The sequence below is a fragment of the Camelus ferus genome, chromosome 7 (assembly GCF_009834535.1).
Source record: "Camelus ferus isolate YT-003-E chromosome 7, BCGSAC_Cfer_1.0, whole genome shotgun sequence".
In the NCBI taxonomy this organism is placed as follows: Eukaryota; Metazoa; Chordata; class Mammalia; order Artiodactyla; family Camelidae; genus Camelus; species Camelus ferus.
The window spans coordinates 14,972,350-14,998,697 of record NC_045702.1 but is presented as its reverse complement, the minus strand read 5'-3'; the positions used below and the strand labels follow the sequence as shown (position 1 = coordinate 14,998,697).

General features: G+C 44.0%; 1 protein-coding gene across 3 annotated transcripts in view; it reads left to right on the top strand.

The window, feature by feature from the left end:
- Positions 1–26,348, top strand: part of DGKI (diacylglycerol kinase iota) — a 397,841-nt gene that overhangs the window by 155,154 nt on the left and 216,339 nt on the right. For all 3 annotated transcript variants that reach the window (XM_032483433.1, XM_032483435.1, XM_032483434.1), the window contains 2 exons: positions 18,821–18,895; positions 20,320–20,376. In XM_032483433.1, the coding sequence (XP_032339324.1) occupies positions 18,821–18,895; positions 20,320–20,376 (132 nt within the window). The remainder of the gene's footprint in view (positions 1–18,820; positions 18,896–20,319; positions 20,377–26,348) is intronic.

Genomic DNA, 26,348 nt, shown 5'->3' with positions numbered 1-26,348 from the left:
TGTATAGACTTTCAATTAAAATCAGGATACCTGGATCTGAATCTCAGTGTTACCACTAGGTGCGTAACATTGAGAACTCCTGACCTTTGGGTGTTGGCTCCCTTCAAGGTAGAAAAATGGGGTAGGATTAAGTTAATTTTGCTTCCAACTCAGATCTTCATTGTTTGCATTTCTTTGAATCTGGTTGTAAATTCAGTTGATTTAAATATCATTTCAACTTTATGCATATGTATTTTCAATTAAAGTATAATTGCATGAAATTTGATTAAGTTAACCAAAACCAAGAGAAGCTCAGCTGTTTGGACTAACAGGCTATAAATGATGAATTAACATTAGGATCTTAGTTAATTGTGTAAACACTGGTCTTGGTAATATAAAATGGAAAAAAATGAAAGCCAGTCCTTCTTGCATGTACTTTTGAACTATTATCTACCGATGCTACTGCCAGCTGATGGACTGTAATTTGTTTTGGAGTTCTGCCTTATTTCCAAATTACTCCCTTTGATCCTTTTCTGGTGCTCTTTTAGGGTCAGCCACACGTTAACTCTCTTGCCAAAAATGCGAACAGATACATATATCCTCCTTAAACCTTGTATCAGTAAATAGCATTGCTATCCACTAACTGATTATAACTTGGTCACTATTACCTTTAGGCCAGGAAAAGTAACCAGAAAAAAAGAAATCTGAGGGAAATGAAAGGAGGTAATAGAGCTATGAAAATTTCTAATGTTCTTTTGAACCTTCCTCATAATTTCATTCCAAATTCTTGACTCTATTAATTCAGTGTACAAAGTGTCTTGAAGATGAAGATGTCTATTCCAAAAAAAAAAAAAAACCACATTGATTAAAGGAAGGAATAAATCAGTGAGGAAGCTGAAGACCTGTTTCCTTGTTATAAGTTCCTGAAGGCTGTTTCTATACTTGTAAAGTGGTAGAAATGTTGTTTGAAGATTAGATAAGATATTGCATTGAAAGGACTTACTTGCCACAGCCAGGGACATTATGAATTTACAAGGGGGAAAAAAAAACCCAAGAGAGGACAAGAGCAGACAGTTCATCAAAGAACTACCACTGGCCAATATATACGTGAAAAATACAAAGGCCCAAATTAAAATAACTAAGAGGCGTCAGCGTCATGTGCCTGTTAACAAAGACTTACACATTGATAACACTTGCTGTCAAATAGTTTTGACCAAAATTGGCATCCCTGTGGTCAGCTGGTCGGAGTGTAAGTTGATAATGCTTCACAAAATTGTCCATATGTAGTAAAAGCATTAGAAATCTAGCTCACTCTCTCTTCCTCATTTTGGCATCACATTTTGAGATGGACATTAGCAAAGAGAGGGCCCAGGGGAGTGTGCCGAGGTTGGTTCAGGGTACTTTGTGGTAGAAGGAAGAGTGAAATAACTTAGGTTGCAAGAGTGTTACTGAGGGAAAGGAGAGAGAATGGACATCTTGCAGCATTAGAAGAGCTTCTATGAAGAAATGGGGAGTGTCTTGCTCTCCACTGTTAGGAAGGTCGAACCAAGTTCTAAATATAGAATCCACCGACTCTACCAGTGGGTCCTACACTCTGGTATAATAAGCATCACCTGGAAAACCTGTTAACAACGTAGATGACTCTTTTTATCCTTGCTCCAGATGCGGATTCAGTATGCCTGGAGTTGGACTTGGGAACCTGTAATTTTTTAACAAGCACCTCAAATAATTATGGTACAGATGGTCCACAAACTTAACTTTGAGAAATACCATATTATAAGGAAGAAGCTTAACAGTCAGAGCTTGGACGGTCAGCACGGGAACGAGGTGCCTGGGGAGGCGGGCTTGAAGGAGGTGTTTACGAATAAATTGGACGGCCATGTTTCAGGCTGCAGTGGGGTGTGCCTCTGCTTTGGGTGAGAGGTTAGGCAAGGAGATCTCCAGGACAGCCTCCAGTTTAAATGTTCTGTTTGCAGCTTTCTTAGAATTGAACCACAGTTTTGTAAGGGGGGGAAAAAGCATGTGTAAATAGATTATGTATTCTCATTTCTTTTAATGAACTGTCTTTGAAGAAAGCCAACCTGTTGGGTTTGAGACCAAATTACCATAACCAGGTGCTACCTGCAGGCTTCTAAACAAAGTGCAGGCAGAATCCATCACGGAAGAGGTGCCATTCACTCCTTATCCTATTTTAGTAAAGCAAATGTCATGGGGAGAAGTTGAGAGAAGGGAGAAATCAGCGTGGGTTGAGACAGAGGTAGCTTCATGGCAGCGGGGCTTGAATGCAGTATTGAAAGATGGGTAAGATTTACATAAGTGGGGGGGGAAGGAGAACATTTCAGGCAGGAAAAGGAAGACGAACAAATTCAGGGGCAGGAACAAGTTTTGTGCAGGGAGGAGGCGATCTCGAGACACGCGTGAGTGCACCCAAGGGCATGCGTTAGGTAAGACTGGAGATAAGGATGGAGTGGAGGGGGGTTGTGTGTCTTGTCTCCATGCTTTCTGAGCTGAAACTTGGATCCCATGTTAAAATGTCTGTGTACTTATCAAGGTGACCATATTGTCTAAGCCAAGACAGATCTGAGGGTGAAGATGGCTGCTGTTAATGGTGCTGGCACATTAATGGGAAACCGTCACCCCAGCTTACAGGGTCTACTGAAAAGCAAAGCCATCCTGCAAATTCAGGACCTCCTGCTGCCATACATGGGTGGATATTTGGGGGCTGACATTGGAGGGCATTGCAAGCAAGACAGTGATGACAGAGAACACGAAGACTGTTATTGGAGAATGTGCCCTGGAGCTTCAGGGCTGGACCAGACAACCTTTAAAATTCTTCCTCTTTTATCTTCTCCAGTGACAACATTTAATACTGTAGAGTGTCTGTGAGTAGATATGTAATGGGATTAAAGTTGTTCCCCAATCAGTGACAGTCCCCGAATTAGTAACTGTTTCTTTTTCTGGTCTGAAGAGGAGACAGGGATTTGAAAGTAATGAAACTGGAGCAGAAGGATTGCTGTTTCCCATCATGATTACGGGGCGGGGGGTGGGGGGGACGGACACGACTGAAATAAAATTCCCAGCTAGGATTGCTCTTGTTTCATGATATTTATTTAGATGGAAATTTCTTCATTCATTCATTGTACAAGTGTTTATGGCTGAGTACCCAGTACCAGAAACTTCAGACCAAGTTGAGAGTGACAGGTGACAGTTATAAGTGACAGCCTCACAGTTTAGTGGGTACACTCTATAGGATGTTCAGCCAAATACATATTAGTTCCTGAAGAAATGCCCACCTTCACTAATCATCCATAGAACGCGTACCAGCACACACCTGTTTTCACACGTAAAAGACACTTGCCTACATCACTGTGGAGAGGTACTCGATTGAGAGCCACGCACTTGCCTGGAGACGGGTAGACACAGATAGGCAGCATGGGGGGGTGGGAAGGAGGTGGACTTTGAGTGAGACCGACCTGGGTTTAAAAACCTGTTCTTCCATCTATGTCTTGAGCAAATTGTGGACGTCACATTTCACCTCATTTTGCCCTCATGTCTTAATTTACAGTATTGTTATTAAGATTGATCTCATTGATTCTTATTCCTGGATGAGTTTTATAGTTTCTTATGAAGCTTTACTTCTTGCTTTTATTTTTTAAATGGTTCCCAGCCTGAATCCACCCCATTGGAATCTCTGGGAAGCGGGACCAGGCAGGAATTTGTTGAAAATGAACAAGCAAACTCTACAGGTGATACTATGTGCTGTCACAGATAGTGAGCCAAGAGCCACTGATCTGCTTCATGGAGAGAGTGTCGGAACCAAAGGAAGTGGCCTGGTCCCCACATCTGGCATGTAGTGGCTGCTGTGGGGCAAACTGTGTACCTCCCAAATGTACGGAGGCCCTAACCCCCGTGACTCCAGGATGTGACCTTGGAAAGAGGGTGGTTGTAGGTGTACTTAGTTAGGATACAGTCATACTGAAGTAGGGTGGGTTAATCCAACCTGACAAGTGTCTTTCTAAGAAGAGGAGAGGACACGCAATGGGGAGAAGTCCATGTAATGATGGAGGCAGGGATGGGAGTCATTCGGCTACAAGCCAGGAGCATGAAGGACTGCAGGCTGGTACCAGAGTCCAGGAGACAGGCATGGGGCGGATTCGCCTTCAGAAGGGACCCCTGTTGACACCGTGATGTCAGACTTCTCGCCTCCAGGGCTGCGAGGGAATTCACACTTCTGTTGTTTTAAGCTACCCAGGGCTGCGGTACTTGGCTGGAGCAGCCTGGGAAAGCATGACAGCAGCCGCTCTGTTCAGGTGGCTTACCTTTCCTGGCCACACAGAGGCCTGCCCGCAGCTCACAGAGGCACACGCACAGCCACATTTTGGTGAGGCTGGATCGGAGGTTTCAGCCGAGAGGTATGTGGCTTCCTGGGTAAGTGAGCAGATAGACAGGCGCCAGGAGCTGAGAACTGCGGGAAGAGAGTCGGTAGGTAGGTGAGTGAGACTGCATGCGTGGGGTAGGAGAAAGAAGGAGCTGTCAGGCTTCAGAAGGCTGCTACCAGACATCCCTTCTCTATTTTTAAATGCGCTTGTGTCACCTTTTTGTGGGTAGGCTCATGGTACTGCTTTGCTTTCGTTGTTGTTTTGTTTGTGTGTTTTGCTTTAATCTTATTCTTGTGGGTTGTGTTTGTGTTGGCCAAAACAGCCAACCCCACCTGTAACACCTGACCTTCGTTCCAAGGGGTCTTCCAGTGCTGCTGATGGCTTAACAAATACAGTTTTATTGAGTCAATGCATGAATTGCATTGGGGAGCCAGGTGGGAGGGGGTGAGGGGTAGTGGAGAGTGAGGAGCCACTCGGATTTAGAGACAAACAGATCTGGGTAAAAACCCTAGCTCCGCCCTGCTGCTCTGAGTCCCAGGCTGCTCTGTGAAGTGGTGAGGATCGTATCTGCTTCTCAGAATTGAGGGGCGGGTTAAAACTATGGTTGACAAAAGTTAATATCTTGCCTACTTCTCTCCTCTCCCTGCTCGTATTTTAACATCATTGAGTTGAATGAGCTAATCAGTAATTTGGTTGGACTTGGTTTCAAGAAGGCCTTGTGTTTGGGATTATTCTGTCTAACACCAGCACTGAGACCCTCACTTTCCCTACCACTGTGCTGCTGTGTGAAATACACGTGGTCTCCCTAGGTCACAGGTGGGACCAGCTAAGTGAGACAAATAAAGTAACTCACTCTGGAAAACATCTCACAGATGTTTCTTCTTGTTGGCGGGTCAGAATCCTCATTGTTGTAATCGGGTGTCGCAGCATCTGCTCACAAGGATGCTGGCTGACTACATCCCTGGGTTTTTGGAAGAAACCTGGAAGAATACAGGGACAAGTAGCTTTCTGCTCCATTTGAAGGAAACTTTCAGTGTTTTGTTTTTAAAAAGAAAAAACCCTGGTGACACCCTGTCTGTTCTATCTCTCTGGAAGACGGGAGCAGCGGAGCAGCGGGTTCGTGTGCGTCGTGTGCCGTGAGCAGGTGAGAGACTCAGTGTCCAGCACAGATGGCCGGGGACCTCTGAGCGTCTGTGCATTCGGGTCTGGCGGGTAGACACTGCACGGCAGCAACAGTGGACTCGAGCCTCAGACTGCACTGGGACCTCCCGCCTGCTGCCCCTGGTCCAGCCCGGCAATTGACGCCCCGCACCTCCAAATGGCGGCCGGGCTGTGGAGCGCGGGCTCTTGGAGGGAACTGTGGGGGTGGCAGCAGAGCCCAGGAGCCCTGGCCAGCTTTCTGAGCTGTTTGGGTGCCAGCCAGGAAGATGCCACCCCCCTGGAACTTCTCGGGCCGAACTTCTCTGCATTAGGATATCGAGGAGCTGATGAGTCCGGATGGCTCAGGGAGAGCCTAGCCATCAACTAGTTTGGAAAAAGCATTTGCTCGGACAGACTCTCTGCTCCTAACCCCCTGGTTGGTGGATGTGAGTGGAGGGAGAGAGAGGGGTGCTCCCATGGGTGCTAGTGGTGTTGCCCATATGTGCCTGGCCAGATGGTCGGGAATTTCCATGAGGTCATCCAAGTGCACCATAGAACTGGGTCTCGCCTGTGGCAGGCCCTCAGTAAAAGTGAGCCTTTATTACTGTGACAACTGTCGTTATAACTGTAATGACTTGGCACAGAGTGTCATTGCTGTACTTGAGGGGCATATAATGCCGGTCCTGCCCACCTCACGCAGTGGAGACGGTGAGAGGACGTGGAGCCCAGGGGGGCTGGAGGATACAGTCACTCTCCTAGGTGACCGTGCATCAGCAGTACTATTGTCTATTCTCACAGTCTACTGTTGTTGTTTTTTTTAAAATTGCATTCTGGAGAGCACTGAACTTCTTCCTATAAAAGCAATATGGGGTATTTGTTCCTTAAAGGAGTCTTGTGATCAAATAAGCTCAGAGAACACCTTAATAATCACACATGTGTTATGAAGCTTTAAGGAGGGCGCAGGGATGCAGGATTCCCTATGTGTTTGCTCAGGGGAAGCAAAACCCATTAGTTTCCGCACAGAACACCTGTTGTCATCTTAGGGGATCTCAGTGTTCAGTGGAAAACTATTTGAGAAATGTCTGCACAGTGCAGTTTTCCCAGGACTTGTTGACGTTGGCGAGTTACAGCAACCTTTTGGGGTGGTCACAGAGGGCAGTTTACTCCCACTTAAAGGAAAGGAAAGTCAGACTTCATCACTCTGCCGGCGCTTTATAACTTTACTGTATCTTTATGCAGTTCTTTTGCCTTTGTTCTAAACTTTCATTAAGCCATGGGTGTGTCTGTCCTATTTCATTTTTAGAGTTTGAGCCTCTGAGAATAGTTGTCATCTCTTCTGAAATGATACTTTTAGATCGAGGCTGCATTTGTGTGTTTGTATGTCGGTACGTGCTTGTGGTGCCGTTCTCATCTTATTTAATATTGGTACAGTTCTGTTGCTTAATAAAAATAATTTGCATCTGATTCAGAATAGGGTTTACATATCACCTAGGCAATGCCCAGGTGTACAGAAGTGCTTTCTTTTCTCCCAGTGGTCCTCCATGCCAGAGACCCAGAACAACAGATTCTGACCAATATTCTTGCTGCTGAGAGGCCCTCCTCTCGGCTGAAACATTATTCACATTAGTGCTTGCCCAGAACTACCACTGGCCCCCAGCTGACATTGTCTCTGTTTTTTAGGAGTTTTTGTTGTTGTACTTATCTCGTATGTCAGGGAAATACAGATTTCAGAAGGCAGTGCCTTAAAGACACAAAGAAATGGAAAAGCCTGCTGTGATGAGGAGGTCTTTGGGCTTTGAAATCAAGTGACCTGGCTTTGAATCCAGGCTCTGGGATTTTCTAGTTGTGTGACACTGGTTGTTGTTTTAACCTCTTTAAGCCCCGGTTCACATCTGTAAAACGTGGGTCATTCCTGCTTCTAATGGTTGTTGCGGAAGGTAAGAGCTTGTGTAGTAACTGACAGCGTGGCTGGTCACAGGCGCTCCGTAAGAATCAGTTACTCTGGCGTTCCTCCTGGAGTGAAGGTGGTTCCAGTGGGTTGTCGGAAACTGACACCCAACAGGCAAGGCCAGGGCGCTAACTTTGGAGCGCCTTGGAGTCATCCCCTCTCTCGCACTGAATAAAATAGAGGGTGAAGCCACCAGCCCAGCTGACAGGCTGGCCTTGCTCTGAACCCTGTCTCCGTTCTCTTGGTCACTTACAGCACCCATCACTTTCAAGCCTTTAACAAAATCACTTCCTTCCTTGTCTGTCTGTCTCCACCATAAGCTCCACTGAGCTCGGGGACGTTGCCTGTCTTGTCTCCTGGATCTGAGCACGAGAACAGGGCCTGCACCGAGGGTCACCCTGCCCTTTTCACGGAATGAATTCAGTGATGTGATTGTTGAGAGAGGCACATATAGACACCTGTCACCAGATCAACCCTGCCATTTAAGTATCATTATACTTAGCATCCAGCATGTTTGAATTTCTGCCTTATTTTTAAGGCTCTTCGCAGGGAGAGTCCAGGCTCACCGCTAGCAGGCTCTTGCGGGGTTTTGAGTCCTGTTTAGCCTGTGTCATGTCGACTGCAGCCCTTGTTATTTGATTCTCCTGGAGGGTAGAGCCTGCTGTTTACCGTTCTTGGCGCAGGCATGGTGTTGTGGTCACGGGGCTCTCAGGAGAACAAATCTAAAGCAGTCATGTCAAATATCATGGTTACCTATCTCCGTCAGTCTTATGCCTCCAGTATACCACTGGTAAAATGAGAGGGAAGTAGTAAGACGTAATGGAAAGAGATGGCTCTGGGTCAGGAGAACTTCATCCCACTCCTAGCTAATCTGTCCTGGGCAAGTTGTTCAGTCTCAGGGAGTCTCAGCTTTTCAGTGGTAAAGCGGGTGACTGGTACCCACCTTGTGTGGCTGAAGTGAGTTGTGTCTGTGGTGCACATAACATGCATATCATCCTGCCAGCCTCCCGGTAAATACTCTGTGGTCATGATGTCCTTGCTGAAAAATGGTACCAGTAGGTTGGTGTATGTGAATGAGAAACCACGTGACCAATTGGAGATACAGTGTTGGGTGAACTGTGACTGAAATGGTGATCCTCCTGGGCCAGACTGCCTGAAAGCCTTTGTCTTAACTGTGTCCTCAACAGCTTGGGATGTTGGAAATGGCAATGGCATGACAGATAATTTGCCACGACTTGGTATGGCTTCTTAAGGAGATACAGTCTTCCAGATTAAAGGAAATGTCTCTACATCATTGTTTAGAAATCTTGAACTGTCAGCTTAAAGAAAAACAAGACAAAACAGTTCCATCTCTTTCTGCAAAGTAAAGTGATAATGAGAAGGTGTTAGGATTCCTGCTGTAAGATGACCTATATGGTGTTTTCACACTAGAAAGGGTTAAAAGGCAAGCTTTGGTTGGTGTTTTCTAGTTCGTGTTAAGCGACAGAGTTCTGCTCTGCCCTTGATATTCTACCTCAGAACCAGACAGGTAAGCAACACTGCAGCACCATTTCCTGTTGTCTCTGTTACGACTCCTGTAGTACGTGCATCCTCAACCTGTATTTCCTGGAAGATTGTAAGTACACATGTGTTTGTGTGTGTGAGGCCGTAATTGTGTCCACATCTACTTATTAGTGCCTGTATACTTGGAGTCATCTTTATACACATTTTTTGTACATCTAGAAACACTTCAGTTAGTCTACAGTAAGATACATGGCAGCTTTGATCTGAGACAACTTTGAAGAGAGTATAAAAATTGAACAGAGAGCAGCCATAAAAGCAGCTGAAAAGAACCAAAGCAGGAATCTGGCACATGATAAAGTTAAAGCTATTGACTGGCCACCAACTGGCTTCTCATAGAAGCTAGAACCTGCTGGTGCCAAAGCTGAAACGCCCGGAGGAAACAAATGGGGAAGAAAGAAATGAGAAAAAGGCAAGCAGGCAGAAGAAAATCCACAGGGGAAACGAGAGAGGAGAGCGACGAAGTGGACACAGTCGATAATGATAGTTATGGAAATACGGAGTGGCCTTGGGTAAAAGGAGAATCAGGAGTGGGAGATCGAATTATGGATTTTTGAAGATTTCTTGGGGTTCCTAGGCTGAAGTCCCTTTCTCATGCATCGTGACCGTGCAGAGAGGCAGAAGGAATGCCTCAGTGGGGCGGCAGTCTGGGAGCAGTCAGTGAGGGGCACACGGAGCATCCCACAGCCTGGCTCTGAGTGCAGCTGTGTGTTGATCTCTTTGCATTAAATTTGCACCGGCCAATACAGATTTAGCAGGCCATTCATCATCCTTTTCATAAGTAATAGCTGTGATCTGTATTTGGTTTATATCTCAATAACTGTACCTGAATTTTATGTAGGTTTACGGAAGATCGTAGACTAGTTACCCAATCAAGTTCCAAGAGGTAGACATCTGCTAAGATTCACGGGGTAGTTTTCCATTAAAGCCCATCTGAGAAGCTTTGTACCTATCACTATCTCTCATTCAAAAAAGATGTGCTAAATCCACTAACACAAGCCACTTTTAAATCACTCAAAGAGAATGATTCAATATGAATTTCAATATAAGGGTAAACTATTGAGGTACAGACATGAACCTTTTTTCCCTCCTAAAATGAACCCTGTGCCATTCTGACCACCACTTTTTCCAGTCCTAATCAAATGGTCAAAACAAAGTGAGGTGTCATTCTTTATGCCCAGCCCTCAGTTTTAGCTATCTAGTAATACGCTATCTAGTGATTTGGTTCTTACCAAATCGTTTCCCCTGTAAGCCCTGGCTGACTGCTTTTCAGGAGGAAAGGTTTTCATGCGTTGTTCTGGTTCTCAAGTGCAGCTCACAAAATCCTTTCCCTTCCCTTGGCTTTCTGCTCCAAGAGTTTGGTTTTCTTTCTCTTCAGATGAAAACTCTGAAATGAACTGGCTGTTGGGGAAATAGAAAACTTTGATTCATGTGCAAACAAGGATGAACAGTGGGGCGCTTTTCTGCTTCTCTGTGGCTCTAGGGAAGCCGGGTATAGACCCCTATGTGCCTTAGCTCAGGTGGGTCCTGCCTACCCTAGATTTACGTGTGCCTCTGAGGCTCCTCAGGGGAGGCGGCTCTGGAAACATCAACACTTCACATGCAAAGTGCTTCAGACCACGTGTTCCTCAGAACAGACAAAATGCACTGTTTGATGAGCATGTTAAGTGAGTTTTCCTGCAGTACTTACAGAGGCAGTCCCAACCATAACACAGCCCGGGAGTGTGGTGTGCGTGGTTAGCTGGTGCACACGCCGGCAGCACACTGACCAAGGAGGCATGGAGCCTTCCTTGGCTGTCAGTTATTCTCCTGAAAGATTTGAGGCTCAGATGTGAGAAATCTCCCTTTCCTTTACGGGAGACGTGCGTGTGTAAAAAAAAAATTAATGTCTTCATTGTCTTCACTATGACCAGCAAGACCTTGTGGGATCTGGCCTCATCTTCACTGAGTTTCCTCCCCTCTGGCACCACCTGCTCCTCAGGGCCCCGTTCCTCTGGGCTTTGCACTTGCTGTTCCCTTTGCCTGGAACACTTTCTCCCCAGATAACTTAACTACCTGGCAAACTCCCACACTTCCTTCTGGTGTTTTGTTTCTTTTCCTTTTTCTTTTTGTTTTCTTTTTAAATTTTTATTGGAAATATAGTTGATTTACAATATTGTGTTAGTTTTTGGTGTACAGCTGAGTGATTCAGTTTTACATATACACATGTATGTATTCCTTTTCAATAGAGGTTGTTACAAGATACTGAATGTAGTTCCCTGAGCTATATACAGTAGGACCTTGTTGTCTATCTATTTTATGTATAGTAGTGCATATCTGTTAATCCCAAACTCCTAATTTATCCCTCTCCAGCCCCTCAACCCTCTCCCCTTGGGTAACCATAAGTTTATTTTCTATGGCTGTGAGTCTCTCTCCTTCTGATGTTTCTTAAAATGTATCTTCTCAGTGAGCCCTTTCCTGGCCAACCTGTCTACAACTTCAACTTTCCCCTATTCCTGACACTCCCTACCCACTGTTTTCTCTTTAATTGTTGTCTTCAGCACTGACTTCTATCAGCATATCTTGCATGATATGTTGATTGTCTGTCTCTTCCAGGAGAATGTAAGCTCCATGAGATTTAAAAAAAAATTGTTTTAAATGTTTTATTTACTGCTGAATCCCCAGTGCCTGGGAGTAGGTGCTCAGTATTTATTCGTTGACTGAATTAATGTATTACTCGTCTCAGTTCCTTTTGTCTTCTTCCTTCTGCTTTCAGATAGTGCTGTATCCTGCCACCAGATTTAGTGATGATTTTTGGCCACATGTGTGCCAGAAACTATCAGTGCCCCTTTGCCTTTTAGGTTCCAGTTTGTGTTTCTCAGTCTACATTTAAGGAAATGTAGACTTCATCAAACTTTTCTCAATTCACCTTTTAGCCTAATCTGCATCACCCAGCTGGGACTTCTGTTTGGGAAGGCCAGCCTACGTGCTGGCCCCAGTTCCAGGTAGCATGTTTCTTCCCCACCCCCACAGCTTGCCACCCAAGTAAATATTCCAAAGTCTCACTGGCCTGTAGATACAGGTGAGATCACAGGAGCGGCCGTAATGCAGACTTCCTGCTCTTAGCGCTACCCATTTACCTCGGACCTCAGCCTCCTGCAAACTCACCTTCCCACCAGGTGTCTCTGCGATGCCTCCGAAGATGTCACCTCTGTGCTCACCGCGGAGCCTCTACCCCATTTTCCCTTTGATGTTTATGAAGGTCTTGTGTCCCTCAAGCATCTTTAGGGTGCCTTGTTCTCTCTTCTTTTGGGACTGCCTATCATGAGACTGCCTGTGTCCTAGTGGGCATTTTGTCTCATAATTCCAAAGCCACCAGTTCTCCAGACTGGGGTTGGGCTGGGGGCTTATTGAGGAGAAAGCCTGACTCTGCAAACCCTTTCCCCTTTCTTCCCTCCCTCCTCCCTTCCAGAATATCTGTCGAACCCTATTATGTGTCAGGCGGTAGACCTGGTGTTGGATTTGAGCAGTATGGAAACACAGAGGAACCTCCCTCTTCTTGGAACCCTAGACCTTTCAGACCCTTGCGACACACAGCCTGTGCCCCCCCCCCCACCACCTCTGTGGACACCCCACTCCACCTGACCCCTCACCCAGGCACACACAGAAGCCACCGCATCCCACCGTCCAGCCTGGTGCCCAGCAGCTCCTGCAAATGGGCGCCTGTGAGCGACTGGCTCGGCGCCCCATCGGGCACGCAAGCGCAAGCCAGCTCAGTGCCTTTCAGGAGGCGTCAGTGCCTGCTACGTGGAGAGATGGAACGTCTCTCTCCCTGTTGGAATGCCCTTGGTGTTTCAGATGTATCCATCGCTTAAGGCCCAGTTCAAGCATTTGCTTTTTTCTGTTAGGTCCTTTTTTACTGACTCAGCCCCTGAGGTTTTACCCTCCTCTAAATTACAGCTTTTATTGTCTGAGCTGTTCATTTAGCATTTAGCACTCATGGCCTTCTCCTGTTGATGACCTTTCCTTTCCAGTCCTCCTTGTCCCCTCAAGTGGCTCGTCAGCTTCTCCCAGGATGGACAGAAGCATCTTTCTCTTTATTTCCTTCACTGCACTCAGAATGCCAAGATTGTTTCAGCTACGTGGAAAATTCACTTCTGTAGGACCCCTCAACCATCCTGAACCCAGAGAACTGGCGTGTGCAGGTTTAGGTGGACTGGTACATGAGCATTGCATGAGTGCTTCCCGACCTCCTGTTGCTCCTGCTCCTTTTCCCCCCATATTTTCTGTGGTGCTTTTGGCATCATTAAGTGTCTAGGGTGAGGGCATACCTCAGAGGGATTCACCCTTACTGACTCCTGTCCAGAGGACCCGTGGCACAAACACGTGGGGCCCTAACAGATGAAGGCTTTGCGTCTCCACTATGGACAGCGGTACTACGGCTGAGGGCTGGCACCCTTTAACCCAGAGCAAGGGCTCCCTGCAGGAGACCCCCTGGGAAGAGCTCCAAGACACCTCCCCCGAGGGCCACAGACTCCTCTGGACGTGTGACATCTTTGCTTCCTGGTCTGGGCTCATGAAATCCAGACACCACAGAGAGACTCACTTATGTAATGAAGAGCCATCAGAGTGGTGTGCTGGACCTTCAGCTAGCCACCCTCTTGGTTTGTCCAAAATGTCCTGTATTCTTTTTGAGGAAAAGAGGTGCTGACATGTGTGGCTGTGGAGTCTGTGTGTTGGCCCTGAAATCCTGTTAATGGAACTTCCAGATAATGTCATTCTTCATTTTTCCTAACACCACTTTACGGACTGAATCCCAGGCTCCCCAGAGGAGCAGAACTTGCCAAGTATGCTTGTCATTTCTTCTAATTAGGTTTTTAAATAAATCAAAGAACTCCTGTTTTCATTTACCTAGGATTATGGAGCAGCAATGTTCTTGTTTGTGTTGCCCAGAGAGGCAGTCCCCCCTGAAAGGACACTGAACTCCTGACACTTGAAAGGCTTGGGAAGTTTCCTTACATCCATTTTACTGAGTAGTCCAGTCCCCATTTGGAGAGGAAAAGGATGGCCCCGACTCCTCCCCAGTCAAAGTGCTCCTGTAGACTGAGCTTTGTGTCCAGAAGGGAGGATGGAATTCTTCTGCTGTTTCTACTTTGCCTGACTCCCAACCCTTTGTTTCTTGGCATGATTCTTCTGATCTGGGAAATGCAAAGAGGCTGAGAAACCACTGGGGAGATGGCAGCTGGGGTGGAGGTTGCAATAGTAAACCCACCCCATCAGCCTCATCCACCCCTCTTTTCCTGGGTTTTGTCCGCTCAGTACCCCATCCGTCCTTCCCCAAGTGCCTCCTCGACCCCCTTCCCCACTCCCAGTGTGGCTGGACTCCTGCCTGGAGCCCCTTCCCTAGCCACTCATCCTTTTATCACTGTGGCCTTATGATAAGGGTGCAGCTAATGGAAGAGGTGACTCCTTGCACTAGATCTGTGAGCCTGCAGCCGGGGAACTCTGTCTTGGGTGAGATGCTGCCAGGCTCAGACTTTGGTTTGGCCAGCAGGAGGCACTGGTCTCTGCCAAGAAAGGGTTGCCATGTGGGCTCTGGAGACGAAGTGTTTCCCCCTCCTCCTCCGCTTCTGGTCCCTGGTGATTAAACTGGTATGTGTGTGTGTGGGCAGAGGCGGGGAGGTTGTCCTTAAGACTACAGTGGGAGACATGTGGTCAGCAGCCAGGGTAACCAGCCCAGTCTCCAGGGAGAAATGAGGTTTGGTGCCTGCTTATTGGGAAGGGGCGTGGCCAGCCTTGTTGTACACGCTTCTTGGGGTCAGACTTCAGACTACTGGGGTGATATTTGACTTCTGTTACCTTGGGCCATAAGGAGGCCCCAACCTTTCACAAATCATAAGCCTGTGAAACTAGGTTTCCCTTAATTCCTCCTTTTTCCTTCCCTCCCCCCCTCCCTTCTCTGTCTTTCTATCAAGTGCTGTTAACTACCATCAGATATTCAGTGCTACTTAGCAGAAATCACACTCCTTCCTCAAAGGAAGAAAACAGTTTTCTTGATGATACAGATGGATCAGGGACTTACGTGCTAAGGAAGTGAGTAGTGGGGATAGGATTAGCTAGTAAACGCTTTTGCAGGGACAGTTATATGCTTCTACCACTGCTTGCCTCCGGTCCTTTTGTCCCCACTCCAGCTTCCACCCCAGAGCCAGGGGTCTAAGGCTCTGACTGTTTTACTTCCATGATTGATGTGGGCTGAGGTTGGCTGAGGGACTGTCCCTGCTTGGAATGCCAGCAGCGCCTGCAGCATAGGAAGCGTGTGGGGCCAAGTCAGAACTTTGAATGTGTTTTCCACCAGTCAGTGTTGGGACCGCTACTTAGATTACGTCCACCATCCTAAAGCATCACATATCATTCTGTCATCATCACACAGGTAGATTATGATCATAATATAATGGGATGTAAGCTCTATTATAGCCTAAGTTGTCTTAGTTTTCACTGATGTGCTCCCCACACCACTAGTTTTCACAGATGTCACACACACACACACACACACACAATTACAAATTAATGGATTTCCTTTGACAAAATCAGGGAACCCTTAGTAGAAGTAAGGGCCCTGAGGTTACCTGATCTTTGAAACAATAAGCCTAATTGGCCTTTAAATTCACTGATGAGAGTGAATTATTAAATTTTGTAACTAATTTAAAGGCATGGTTGGGTCCCAGGCCATATTTATTTTTTAAATTATATTTTTTGTGCAAAGTTCTGTGACAACTCTTTCCCAGTATGAAGAATAAAAAGCCTGCTGACTCAATTTTAATGACCTTTCTTGATTTATCATTTTTCATAGTGAAGGAAGCATTGACTTAAGAGATTTTAAATAAAAAGCAAACATTTACAGTATTTAGACTGTCCACACTCCTGCATTTTATCTTTGTATTTAGTTTAAATCTTGCAAATAAAAATTGGACCATAACCAAGCATGAATTGAGCAACTTCTACCCAGAAGCTTATTATCCAGCTACTTCAAATAACTTTAATGAGTTGAAATATAGTCATAAATTAAGAAGTCAGATGTTAAGATTTCTGACTCCCTAGAACAGTTTTCATAAATTGAGAAACTAAAATCCATGTGTTACAGAAAAGGACCTGAGGCCTTCATTCAGAATTTGTTCACTTAATTTTGCATATGATTATAAACCTTAATTAGATGATTTATCAGATTATAAGCTGTTTAGAAGCTGTCATTTAGGAAATTGAGGGCAATGAAAGTCAGGCACAGTGACATTGAAAGAACAGCTAGCCCGATAGAAAGAAAAACGCCTGTTCTTTGTAGTAAAATTCATCATATTGTAGTGTTTATGAAGAAAAATTCAGATTATACTTTATATATTCTGCCTCAGAAGGCACAGAAGTATGTATTCTATTTTATGGGGGTCTTTTTAGAATTCAGTATTGTTTAGATAGAATCAGTTTCATAACATAAAGCCGTTTTCTTCACATATTATCATCGAGAATATTGCACTTGAATTATGCCATGTGAATGGTATCAGTGTACTTACATGTCGTCCCAGGAAGCGGAGAGAGAATGTGTCTTAACCTACTGGGTCCCAAACACTTCCAGGCAAGATCCCTTATTCAAAAGAGACTCTGACTTGGAATCTAGATGGAAAACAAGGCAAGGAAATCAGGGCTCCTGGCTTCAGTGAGTGCACGTTTGTCCCTTCCCACCACGCCAGTGACTTCGTAGGACCCCACGTGGAGCCCTTGGAATTCTGCAGAATCAGGGCAGAGCACAAGGCCAGGCACAGAGCTAGCCCAGGGCAGGAGTTACTGGTAAGGAAGGAGGTTTCTCTAGCCCATCAGCGGTTGCTACCGGGAAAGTGTCGTTTTGCTTGTCAGCAGTGTAATCTACTAGGGGTTTTGTGGATGCCAAGCAGAATGAAATCAGCTCCCTACATCACTATAACTCTTGGGACCCCGTGAGTTTTCTGCAGGTGGTGCTAAAGCAGTGATCCCCTCTAGGCGTTCCAGAACAAGTAAGAGAGCAACAGTAGTTTGCTTATGGATACTCAACCCATGAAAATTTGCAAATGAGAATTTTATTATTGTTGCCTTGAGTGATGCTGCCACTGCTGCTCCTGCTGCCAGGTGTTCGTGTTCTCCCTCCCCTTCTCCCTCCCCTTCTCCCTCCCCTTCTCCAACCCCTTCCCCTCCTTCCCCATCCACCCTGCTTCTTCCTTTTTCATGAAGCCAAGACATTTTTCAGTAGTGTAGCTAGATGCTTGGGTTTCCCTTATTTGTTTTTTTGCAAAATCATTCATTTGCCAAAATTCCTTAAGGTTCCAAACCATGTTCTTTCCTCAGGCAGAGGGAAGCCCAGAGTAATTAAAGCATTCGCAAGCAGGGTACCTAAACCTTAGCTGGCAGGTATCAAGACGGGTTTCGTTGCCGCAGTACTGAGGTGTCCTGGGTGCTTGGCTGGTGGCTGATGACACGGGGGAGACCCCATATTAAATGGGCAGAGACATTAGGGAGGCAGGAGGCTATGGTTTCTTTCCCGATTCTGCTCCTTTCAAAGTGCTTGTTGGCAGTCCTTCGCGGCTCCTTTGGTAACAGCAACACATCAATTTTTAGCTCAAAATCTCTATCTCGGTGAGGGAAGCCAGTCCCCAGAAGATACTCTATATGAGCGCCTTTGTTAAGGACAGGGACTCGGGGACCTTTCACACTTGGATGCTTTGATAGCCTGTTTCACAGACTGGCTCTGTTGTAATAAGTTTCTTTCAGTGCTCAAACCTCAGATTATTCATGCAGACCCACCTTTTAGCCTGTCCTCCACAGAAAGACCTGAGCAGTTCTGGTTCACATTTTACATGGCACTGGGAACGCTGGATCAGGAAATTTCCACCCATTCCTTTCTTTCTCTGCTGCTTGTTTTTTTATCGTGGGGGAAAAGGTAGACCTCAGAAAGTGTTTTTACTGTGGGTTTGAGCTGGTACTGACTGTCAGAGAGGCCAAACTGTGTAATGCTTCCAAGCATGACCTGGTATCGGACTAATTGGCCTGTGCTCTAAATATCTGACCTCAGGCATATCCTCTACTGTGCCTCAGTTTTCTCATCTGAAAAAATGGTGGTAAGACTAGTACCTATTTCTTACCATGGTGAGGATTAAATGAGTGAAGTGAAGTTTGTGAAGTGCTTACAGGAAATCCTGGCACGTAGCAATTAGTAAATTCATCTTAGCTGCTGCTGTTTTTATTGTTGTTGTTGTTATTATTATTATTTGTAAAAGCTAGACTGGTCTTTTTGCTTTTTGGAAGATTTGGGCAAAACCCCAATTACCTTGGAATAAAAGCCTAAGATGGTGGTCCCTTGAGATGTAGAGTCTGGCTGTCGGGAAAGAATGCTTGTTTTAAACCTAGACCTGTGTTGGGATGTTGGCCTTGCCCCTTAACTATTTGAGTGAAAATGAAAAAAAATGAAAAAAAATGAAAAAAAGGAGGTTAATGTCTACAATGTTAGGTTATGAAACTTAGGAAAAACAGAATGAAGAGCTTGGTTCATATTATCTGCTCGACATACAGTAGATAGTATAGTTATATTTTAAAGAGGAAATCTAGGCCACCCTCAGTCGTGGGGATGTGGGCTCCTCTCCTAGGTAGGTCAAAGGACTATTGATGAAGTTTGTCATATTAATGAATGCTTAAGATGAAGTTTTAAATTCGTTTATATTTGCTTCACTTAATATACTGGATACTCTCTTTACTACCAGGGAACTTGACAGAACAGATCGTTAACATTTCTTCTTCTGTTTTGGGTTGACTGTTACAGAAATCAGCTCTCCGGAGGAAGTGTGCCGTGTGTAAGATCGTGGTCCACACTGCATGCATCGAACAGCTAGAAAAGGTGAGACAGCGCCACCTGCTGCAACTTGTGCTACCCTGCAAGTGTTTGGACTTCAAGACCAGGTGTCATTCTCCATTTACAACTTTTTGAAAACAATGCCCTTTTCAAAGCCTGGAAGTCCAGTGTTATCACCAGATGAATGATGGAAGGATAATGCTTAAGGCTCATTCACTCTATTGTTTGCTGAAGTACATAATTTGATAGCATTTTATGTTGACCCTTGGGAAAAGGAATAGGAAGGTTGGGAATAAAGCCTGGTATGTGCTGATTTTCTTCACAATGACAAGTGTTGTTATTCACCCAGGGGATTTTCCACAAGATGTTTTGTCTTAAAGAAAAAAAATTCCTTAAGCTCTTTAAAATCATTGTTTAGATATGTCTGACCTTTGTGAGTTTACTTCTTCCTAAAGTGGCTGCAAGGGAGAGAGAGGCAGGCCAGGAGCCAGGGCTCATTTCCTGCTGTGAACAGAGTTCCTGCTGGCACAGTGTTAATGTGTGGGTGGGGCTGGAGTGGCATCCTGGGGGTGTCTTTCCTCCAGAAGAAGTGGATTCTGCTTGGTCCATTTATCTGTCATCAGCCGAGGGAAAGGCTCCAGTAGTGAGTCCTCTGCCATCATTTCCACGTGGGATTCTTCTGAGCATTATCTGTGATCTTGAGCTGCCATGTGTAAATGTATTAAATATTTCAGTCCCCTGTGATAGTCATTTAGTTTTAGTGAATCATCAATTATTGCCAACTCATATTTTGTGGGAATGACTAGTAATATTATATATATATGTGTGTGTATATGTGTGTGTGTGTGTGTGTGTGTGTGTGTGTGTGTGTGTATGTGTATATGTATTTATTTTGCTGTCCTGACCCCATTTACTCATTTCCTACTTTATTCCTACACTTCTCTCACCTTATCAAGTACCTAAAGAAGATGTGAATGTGCTGGGAGACCTCCCCATCTAAAAGAAATGGAGTGCTGATACTTAAGAATAGTTGTTTGTGTGTTGGTGAATCATCTTTATCATATTAAAATTTCTTACGTTTATATTTTCTTGGTTTTAAAATCTAAAACACAGCTGTATGATTTCAGCTGCCATATATTTTTCCTCTGCCTCTTTATTATCTCAGTTTCTTAAATTTATGATGTCAGAGCGTTACTGTCTGAAGATACTTTGATTTCATCAATGAGAGTGAAGAGACACAGATTGGAGATTCCAAGATCACTTGGGATCTCTGTAGATTATCTAAGATGATGATTTCAAAACACTAAGAATAGTGTTAAACTTTGTTCCTCATTCTTTGGGTTGTTTTTGGGTTTTTTTGGTTTTTTCCTGGAGTTCAATATCTGTCACTGTTGATTGTTTTCAGTAGATAACTCACTCTGGTCAGGTGCTTATCCCTAATATAATATACTTTTCTTTTTAAATGACAGATTAATTTCAGATGTAAACCAACATTTCGAGAAGGGGGCTCAAGATCGCCAAGAGAAGTAAGTATTTTAGAGTTCTGTTTCAAACACTGTCTTTTATTTCCCATTGATTCATTGGATTCATAGATATTCACCAGGGATTAAAAAAGTAAAGTCTGTCTTCCTCCATCCTACATCAGTTTATCTTTTTAAATTTTTTTGGTTGGGGGAAGTAATTAGGTTTACTTGTTTTTTTATTTTTAGAGGAGGTACTGGGGATTGAACCCAGGACCTCATGCATGCTAAGCATGCGCTCTACTGCTTGAGCTACACCCTCCCCCCCTAGCTTTTTATCAATACATCATCTGATACAATCAATAAAATCCCCAAGTGTCTTCCATATGTGAGTACTGCCCTTTATTCTTCTCATGGAATATATTTAAGACCTAAGGTCTTATTGAATGAACCAGGGAGCAGGCGGTGGTAGAATTGAAGAGGTAAGAAAGAAATAGCATTTTTTGGCTTTTGGCCCATTTTAATTCCGCCTTGAAGAAGTAGCAGCTAAACTGAGACCCAAGGGAATGATCTAAGCGAAGGTGCGGGAAGAGGGAGGTCTGGAGGTGAGTGAGAGCCTCTGGGCAGCAGGAACACATGCTCACAAGTGCAGCAGGGAGAAAGGACATGCGAGTAAGACCTCAGATCCAAGAGGTAAACGGGCTGGACCTTGAAGGGCCTTGTAAGCAAGGTTGCAAGTTGAGTCTCGTCATCCTAGTACTTAGAGGGGGCATTAAACTATTTTAAGCAGAAAATATTATTCTGGTCTCAGTGTGGCAGGAGTACCACGTAGTACAAGAGTAGCAATATTGGAGGCATGGAGAAAACTGAGGGAGCTATTCTCATAATTGAGGCAAGAGATAATGGTGACCTGAACTAAGAACAGTATTGGGGTGGAGAAAATTGGTAAATGTGAATTTGAAGGAAACAAGATAGACAGGATGTAATAATTGACTGGATTTTGAACACAAAGACAGGGAAGCTCAGAATAAACCAGGGTTCTGCTCTGAAAAACCAGTTAGATGTTGGCAAATGAGTTGCTTGGAGGATGGGGTAGGGATGTAATGAGTTCAGCTGTAACGCTCTCAAGTTCGAGATATCCTTGAGGCCCGCAGTTGAGATGCCCAAAAGAAAGCGGACTAAGTGTGTGAGTACAGAGCATAGGAGAAGATTGGGCTGGAGGTTAGACCTTGATGACTTGTCAGCATGTCGAGATAGTAAATAAAGCTATGAGAGTAGACGACTGGGTAGAGTAGGCATAGGACATGTCTGAGTACAGAGAGATGTTAATGGCAGTTAATGAAAAAGACACCGAGGAAGAATGATTTCATTGTTACTGATGGATACAAGGAGACTGGGAGGAAACATGGAGTGAGAATAGGTTGAGAGGGAAGGTTGTGAAAGAGAGAAAAACAGTTGTCCCTGTCAGTTGTCCTCTCCCACTGTGCTTGTCTGTTATGTCAGCAAGAGGAAGGTTATGGGTCCTACGCAGGGTGGGGGAAGTCTAAGAAAAATGACAGGGTTGTGGTTACCCTCGATGCCACCCGCGTGCACCGTAGCAGTGCTAGGGGATAACTCAGTGATAGCTCAGATGGAGGAGAAATGTTATTTAGGACAATAGAAGAAATCGTTTTGTGTTTTTAAGATGGATTTTATGAATTTCTTACCAGAGGATCCATATGTCTGCCTTTGGCTTCCTGTCCTGTAATTTCTCTTCTCTCTGGATAGATCGTTGTAATAGTATGTGCAATTTTCTAATGCAAGGATTTTTTGTTCATTTGTTTTCAGTAATTGGTGTTATTTCTCTTCTAGGAAGCCAGACCTTCCATAAGTGTTTTCAATGCCTTCCCTTGTCTTCATAGCAGGGACTTGATATTTCTTCCATTCCTACATTTTCAACTCCCCACCCTCCCTCTAGAGTATGTCCATCAGCATAAACATCCTCTAATAGCTCCCATCTCAAAAAAACAAACAAACAAAATTATTCCTTAACCACCAACTGTCCTAACTGCAGCTCTAATTCTTGGCTTCGTGTTCAGTGCTAAACTTCCAGAAACTGTTAACTATATAAATTTGTTTTCAGTGTGTCCCCTCCTAGGCATTTTAACCTGTTCTGATCTGGGTTTTACTGTATCCATTCACTGAAATTGCTTTTTTTATGTTGCCAAAATCTCCCTGATGCCAAATCTGTTAGATATTTTTCTGTTCTCTTATCCAATCTTTCACATGTACTCAAAATATTCAGTACTTCATCTGTCTTGAAGTGCTCACCTGTCTGGACATCTTTCCTAATGTTCCTCTGATTTCACTGGACGGTCCTTTCATTCTCACTCCCTGATTTCTGCGTGTTCACTGGGCATGGTACTTGGCCACGTTCTGTCCACTGTTGTTGGGAGAGCTTTCAGTATTATGCCACGACTGTTGGCTTTTAGTCACGTATCTGGGCTGGTAACACCTAACTTCACGTTTCCAGCCTACACTTCCTGGAGTTGATATGCCCAGTGACTGTATCACAGTCATCTCAAATGTAATACTCTAGAAACTGTTTCCATCACCATGAAACTGTATTTTTCAATTCTTTTGTACCTCAGAAAAGGAGAGGGCTATTGGACCAGTTGAGAAACTGGGGGATCATAGTGATTACTTCTCCAAGGTCCTCACCACGTTGAATTCATTTGCCAGCCCTATCAATTTTATTTATAAAATATGTTTCACACCATTCATTTATCTCCATTTCTTTTGTCAATACCTTAGACTAAGGACCCATGATCTATCTCACTTTTGACCACTGCAATATCTTCTCTAAGATTGTTTAATTTTCCCCTTCAGTCCACCATGATTTAAGAGAGTGATTTTTTTTTTAAATGAAAATGGAATTAGATCATTTTCCAGCTTAGAACTTTTCAGTGGTTTCCAAGTCATTTAGGGGGAACCAAACCCCTTCTCTTGGCACAAAAAGGCCAAGGTTCTGCAGAGGCTGGCCCCAGCCTACTTCTCCCAACCCATCCAGCTGCCACACGGATCTTCTCTCAGTTCCTGAGGTCTGTGTCCACATTCCTCACCTTCAGGTCTTTGTGTATTTCATTGCTATGCTGGAGATCTCTTTGCATGGCTAGTAGTTTCTTACAGTGAGACCTCAGCTCAAATATTACCCCTCAGAGGTCTTTCTTGATGACCACCTCTAAATAGGTTGCACCTTGTTCTTTATCAAAGCATCTTGTGTGTTGTATTGTGTGTTACTCACTTGCTTAATGCTGTCCTCCTATACCGTAAGCTTTGGGAAGGTCACGCATGGGTTTTTCCCAACTCATTGTTCCAGGCAGGACACAGAGGGAGGATGTGATCAATGAATATCTTTTGACTGAATGAATTTATAAAGGGGTTAATTTCTCCCCAAACATCTAAGAACTCCTGGTCTAAAAGGACAGTTTGAAGATGACAATTATGACAGAGTGTGACCCACTGAGAGATTCTTAATGAAGAGACTTTAGGCAGTTTAATGTAAATGAAAGAAACAATCACTTTAGAATTAGTTTGACCTGGGTTCAGATGACCCCCCTGCCTCTCTTCCCCTCAGTGATGCCTCCAGGGCTGGGATCTGGAGCAGGGCGGTTCATTACTGCCCCATAGGCTTTGAGGGGTGTCCGATACATGGAGGTTTTTAATGAATATTGGGTGGGCTCCTCTAAGCTGAAACTTTCTGGGTGGACCTCTATTTTCTTAGCCATAAGATGCATGGATTGGTCTATAATTTCTAAGATCCATTCAAAAGCTTTACGAATAATATTATGAATTGAACTGACTGCTTTGAAAATTGAGCCATTGTGTATGCATTTCTGCTAACAGTACTGAATATAAACCCTGAAATAATGGATCACCGAGATTTTAACAACCATAAGTAATAGCCCTTTCCTTACCCAGTATTTGAAGATGGTATATGAATAATTCAGATTATTGATGAACAAAAAAAGATGCTATGGTTTTAGAAGGCTTACTTTGCTATCTTAACAGCAATATATCAACACTCATATTCACATTGTAAGGATCCTGAGTCTAAGTTCAGTAATTTCGAAGATATGAATAATAGTCAAAAGGAAATAGTGTGAAAAATTAAAGTGCTTGGGAAATAAGGATTATGAAACAGCAGTGATTCTATAGAAATTTTTTTTCTAACTGATAAAGACAGTTGACGATCCTTCAAAATGGTAACTACGTGATTTAATTGTCAAAGAAACTAGGTTTAGAATCTCATTCAATTCAATACACATTTATTTGATTTTACTTTGTTCCAACTATGTTTAAGCAGCAGTAATTTATATCAGGCTTAAGCAGCCCTCTGCATAGATGCATGCGTGACATGTCAAATCACAGAGCTGTAGACTGGAGACAGTTACTCAGTTTCTGTAGTAGAGCTTTTGTTTAAGTTACTTTATTTGTCTATGCCTTAATTTCCTACCTATTTTTGAGAAAGGATGATATTAAAAGTATTTAGCAACTTGCAGAGTCATAAATACTTAAACAGTTTTAAAATGTTCTCTTGTATTCCCTAAATAAACTAAACTGCATGGTATTATAAATCTGCTTATCAGACAAAATATGTTGCAGTGCAAATGATTCATTAAGTCAGTCTTCTAATTCAGGATAATTGTTGATTTGTAGAAATTGTTGGTTTAATCTTTTGATTAGAGCTGTCACTAGCTAAATAATCCCATGAGTCAGCCATGATTTCTCATAGGTAATTGCATCAAATTCTTCCATTTCCCTCCTCAAATTCTTAAACTGATAGTCATTAGGTGATTTATAATCTCAATAAGGAGAGAATTTCTCTTGGCATCAGTGATATTGTTCATTCTCTGCTTCTGCTAAAGTAACAGCAATTACAGTAAATTTTCCTATCTCTTCTAATACTGCCTGACATTTTTATATGTTCAGTATTTCCAGTACTGACTGTCACTGAAAGCATTTATTGAAGGAGCTTGAACCTGACCTTTCAGGGCGGAGGAAAGGCACTGTGGCAACACCGTGGTTAAGAGGCAGGCTTTGCTGCCAGCCTGCCTGGGTTTGAATCCTTGCCTGGGTTTGCAGCCCCTTACATTTGAAGTGACTGCTCTGTACCTTAGTTTGTCCTCTGTACAGTGAGGACAATAATGATAATTCAAGTCAAACCCTCTGATATCGTTGCCCTGTGATGATGTGAATCGGCGTACAGTACAGTTGGCAGTTGGCCCCAGTCCTCCCCAGCCCTTATTCTGAAACAGACAGTGGGCTTCTTACCTGAGTAAGTGGAAAGCTGGAGAGGTCTACCTCAGAAGCAGAGAGGTGAGGGGTCCAGTACCTTCATCCCCAGTAGAGTTTTTGCATGGACCTGATGGTATAGACATAACTAAGCAGGTCCCTGGACTTGCTGTCATTGTCCCAAAAGCCACAGCCAGCCATAGGACCCGAAATTGTTTATATTGATATTTAAGCTTGGCCAGAACCATCAATGGACGTGGCCCAGGCCTCTGAGTTTGTGGGGGGAACCCAGTGGCGTTGCCTGGGCCAGTATGATTGATTTTCAGAAGAGAGCTCCAGAATCTTGGAGACCTGTTCTACCAAAAATTAACATTCTAGTTGCTTAATAACGAGGAGGTAGAAATGATCTCCAATGTTGAGGGGAGTGAGGGGTGCTCTGGCAGCAGGGAGGAGCTGGGAAGATGATGGGACACTAAACTGCAATTTATCAACCAATATAGAAATATTTCAGTATTTTAACAACTTAGGATTTTACTGGTATACACCAGCTAAACAGCACCTATACTCTTGAAAATTCTCATGAAAATTCAAATCATTACATATAAAGCATTTTTAAAAGTGCCTGACACAGAGTTGGTAGTCAGGAAACATTAACTATTATTATTAGCTTCTTTCTGAGAACAATACAAGAATTGTGTCCTTGTTTTATTAAACTGCCACCGTGGGAAAAGCAAGACAAAAGTAGACTAATTAGCAGGACCATT